General features: G+C 42.3%; 1 protein-coding gene across 1 annotated transcript; it reads right to left on the reverse strand.

Annotated features, from left to right (window-relative positions):
• Positions 1 to 677: 677 nt before the first annotated feature.
• Positions 678 to 3,527, reverse strand: LOC108047906 (BTB/POZ domain-containing protein KCTD12). The gene has a single exon (XM_017128323.2). The coding sequence runs from the start codon at positions 3,344 to 3,346 to the stop codon at positions 2,660 to 2,662; it is 687 nt and encodes a 228-aa protein (XP_016983812.1). The 5' UTR covers positions 3,347 to 3,527; the 3' UTR covers positions 678 to 2,659.

Below are 3,527 nucleotides of genomic sequence, written 5' to 3' on the forward strand. Positions count from 1 at the left end.
ACACACTTCAACACGCAGAATACACACACAAAGGGGGAAATTGCAAAAAACAAGAAAGCATTTTCCCTTTTAATTTCAGAATTTCTGAGAGGCCGCCCATTTCAGTGATGTTACTTCTGTTTTTGTTTTTGCCAGGACCTTACAGCCCAGTTAAATGACTGTTGCCTGCTTTGAATTTAAACAAATGAGGAATTGTTGCTGCCGCTTTAATGGTCGCCTTCATTCATCTCCCTGACTTTCAGCTATTTATATACACTTTTGTTCCTGCCAACTTTTTTGAGGCTGATGTTTGTTCCAATCCCCTGAAAAAGTTCTGTTTTCCATTGTTTGTCCTTTTTTTTTTGTTGGCACGACTGGGTTGTTTGTTTTATTTTCAATGTATATTTGATTCCTTTATGATTGTGTTTGCATTTTTGTTTTTATTTGTTTAGCCGTCAATTTTAATGAGCTGTCGCGAGTTGGGAGCTGGCAGTTCATAAATTTTATATGCTGCTATCAATGTCAGCGAATTTGGCTGGATACCCTCATAATTTATTCATTGAATTTAATAATGCAGCACAAATTTTGTAGGCCGCAGCCTATTAATTAGAATAGGATAAGCAAAAAAAAGCCATCCACCCTGAAATTAGATGATGAAACTCACCTGCTCACCTGCACCCCAATCAACTTTATCTTGGTTTGGTTTCTTTAATTTATTGTTTGGTTTTCGCTTTTCGCAAGTTATACCTCTTTACATACATATGCTTGCTTAGTCGCACTTTGATAGGCTATTTTAGCAGTTTTACTTTGCGCTTCTCTAAATACATTTTACATTTCGTTTTATTTAAGTTTAATTAGTTTCAGTTTAATTTAATTAATGATACAATACATTTCCGTCGCCTTGCCTTTCAATTTGGATTCAATTACATATAATACTAAACATTTATAAGATACTTTCAATATCGACAATTGTTTTAATATATAATTAGGTATATGTAGATATTGTATATATCGATTCAAATTATCTGTGTAAGACCCTTAAACTCACAGCGAGTCAGGGGTCGGTATATAATGGAGCTTAATAGTTTTTCATGCTTATTACCACGTTATTGCTGATGATTACACATGCAACGCGTCCCTTTACACACGATTTAAAGAATTTATAGTTTTATACAATTTGTTCGTATATTTGATGATGTTTGCTTTTGTTTCAATGTTGCGCATTGGCATTTTCATTTTAGGTTTCCGTCCAAGCGCTTCGTTTAATAAATTTCCCATCATGTGGACATGAATTCAACTGCAAACCTGCGGAAATGTCGAAACTGCGATGCGAGATATGTCAGCGAAAAACATTTTCAGAAGTCCGCTCCCAATGTGGATAAAATCAATAATAACAGAGCGGGTTTCTAAGGTTCAGCAAATTTAGTTTCGTATTCCCATCGTGATTCTGGAAGTCCTTGTGACCATTTGGTTTTTGGCATTTTTCAATACAGCTTACGAACAAATCAAATGTTAAGTGTTAAATGATAATTGCTTGATGAAGGTGGTTTTGTACGATTGGCTCACTGTTTTTCTTCTAAAAATCACTAGTTAATCAATTCTGGCTCCAGGACCAGGTTTTATCGCTCTCAAAAACTGCCAAGCCAACTGTGGCCACATATTTTTCCCATGCCATTTTGTAGGAATCGAAAACAATCAAGAGTTATTGCAAAGGGGCATATCCTAAGACAGCCGTTGTTCGGTTTGTTTAGTAAATGGTTGGTTTTTGAGTTTTATGGATTGCAGGCTAGGTCAACATATACTTTGGGCCACATGTTGTTCGCCGTTATCCTATTTCGCTATTTGTATATTTTTTACTTCAAGTTTCGACTTTTATTAGGCTAATAAAACTTTAGATTTACCATTTGCTTGAGTTTGGTTTTTTTGTGGTTCTGTTGCTACAATATTTCGTTAGTTTCAAAGAGTAACCCGTATTTCAAATTGTTGAGTGTGATTTCAGTGTGATTGATTGACCACAAATACTTTTATCCAGCTGCCGCGGTCTTCTCTCTGTTTCTCCCGCCTCGTTTGAATTTATTTCATTGATTCTGATCTGTTTTATGTTTTCGTCTCATCTTGTTTACACTGCACTGCATCAACAAAAGTTGGGGCTAATAAAATGTTTGCTTTGTTTTTGTTATCTGCACTTGCCAAATTGTTTTCATTTGTTGTCAGCCAGTAAATCCCAATTCGTTTTCATTCATCAAAGAGTGTGGAGCAGCGCAGCTCGTAATATGCAATATGCCCACCCTGATTTATAGATTAGTACGCGAAGCAAAGTATTAAATTAGCAAGGCAAAGGAAAAAGTCAAATTAGATGCCTACATTCATTCGCTCATTAAGTTATCTATGTCAACAATTTACTAGACTTTAGTGTGGATTGTTAGTTCAATTGTACATTTGAAATGTTCCCGTTTGTATATCAAGAGGTGGGTTGAAACTCAAACCATTGTGCGGCCTCCTGATCTCTGCCATTAATAAAGGTTAATCCGTAGAATAGAGCACTTGGAATTCTGATGTTTATGGCTAGGGAGACTTCCAAGTTGCTACGTCTTAATGGCTGCCGCACAAACGAAATAGAAGGATACAGAGCATTGGATTGGGTGGGGTGCTTTCGAGTGCTTCCTTCAGTCCCTTAGCCTTAGTCCCGGATGAAGACGAACTCGTTGTAGTGGTTCCAGCGATTCTCCTCGGTGTCCACACCCGGTTTGGGTTCCGCTGCCGATCCGGCGGTGCCCGATCCGCAGCTGCCAGCCATGCGGTATCCATGGTCGTGCAGATTGTCGAAGGCCTGCTCGATGTAGCAGTGCTTCAGGAAGAACCGCGAGGTGTACCGATCCGTGCCGCCATGGTCGGGATCCCTGGACTCGTTCAGGGTGTCGCCAAAGACCTCGCGGCACTGGGCCACGCGTCCGCAGACGAGGATGCGCGACAGCTTGCGGAACTTGACATCGGCCAGTCCGTCCTTTCCAAACTGAAAGCTGCCGCGATACCCAATGGTGATGCAGCCGGGCGGCCGGGCATCCCGCTCACCCCGGATGCACTCGAGCATGGCGGCCAGCTTAAAGTGCTCCGCCTCGCGCAACAGCCGCTGGCGCTCGCGGAATCCCTCGGGCAGGTGCAGCGCCTTGTCGCGCAGGAAGTCCAGGATGTAGCGGAAGAGGACGCCGTCGCGGTCCAGGAAGTAGCGACCCTTGCTGTCCTTGGCCAGCGAATCACGTCCATCGCCGAAGAGCTCGGCCAGCAGCGTGGTCTTGTCCTGCTGCAATGTGGCCAGTGTGGTCGTGTAGCTCACCCCGCCGACGTTCAGCTCGATGATTTCGGGCATGATGTTGCGGCTTTACGGTTTGGCGGATCGGTAATTGCCAATTAATCTACACACATATGGCCAAGCACGGGGACACTCGCGAACTTGCTGCAACCACTGGGCTATCTCACTATTCGGGTTTGTTTACAGCTTTTCCTGGTGGGCTATTTTCTGTCCGCCAAACGCGTCCGCACTCGTTCAG

This window comes from Drosophila rhopaloa, unplaced genomic scaffold (genome assembly GCF_018152115.1).
Source record: "Drosophila rhopaloa isolate 14029-0021.01 unplaced genomic scaffold, ASM1815211v1 contig_178, whole genome shotgun sequence".
Classification (NCBI taxonomy): domain Eukaryota; kingdom Metazoa; phylum Arthropoda; class Insecta; order Diptera; family Drosophilidae; genus Drosophila; species Drosophila rhopaloa.

Bases quoted from the DNA above. Each gene is read 5' to 3' on its own strand.
- LOC108047906 (XM_017128323.2), bottom strand. From the start codon at position 3,346: ATGCCCGAAATCATCGAGCTGAACGTCGGCGGGGTGAGCTACACGACC.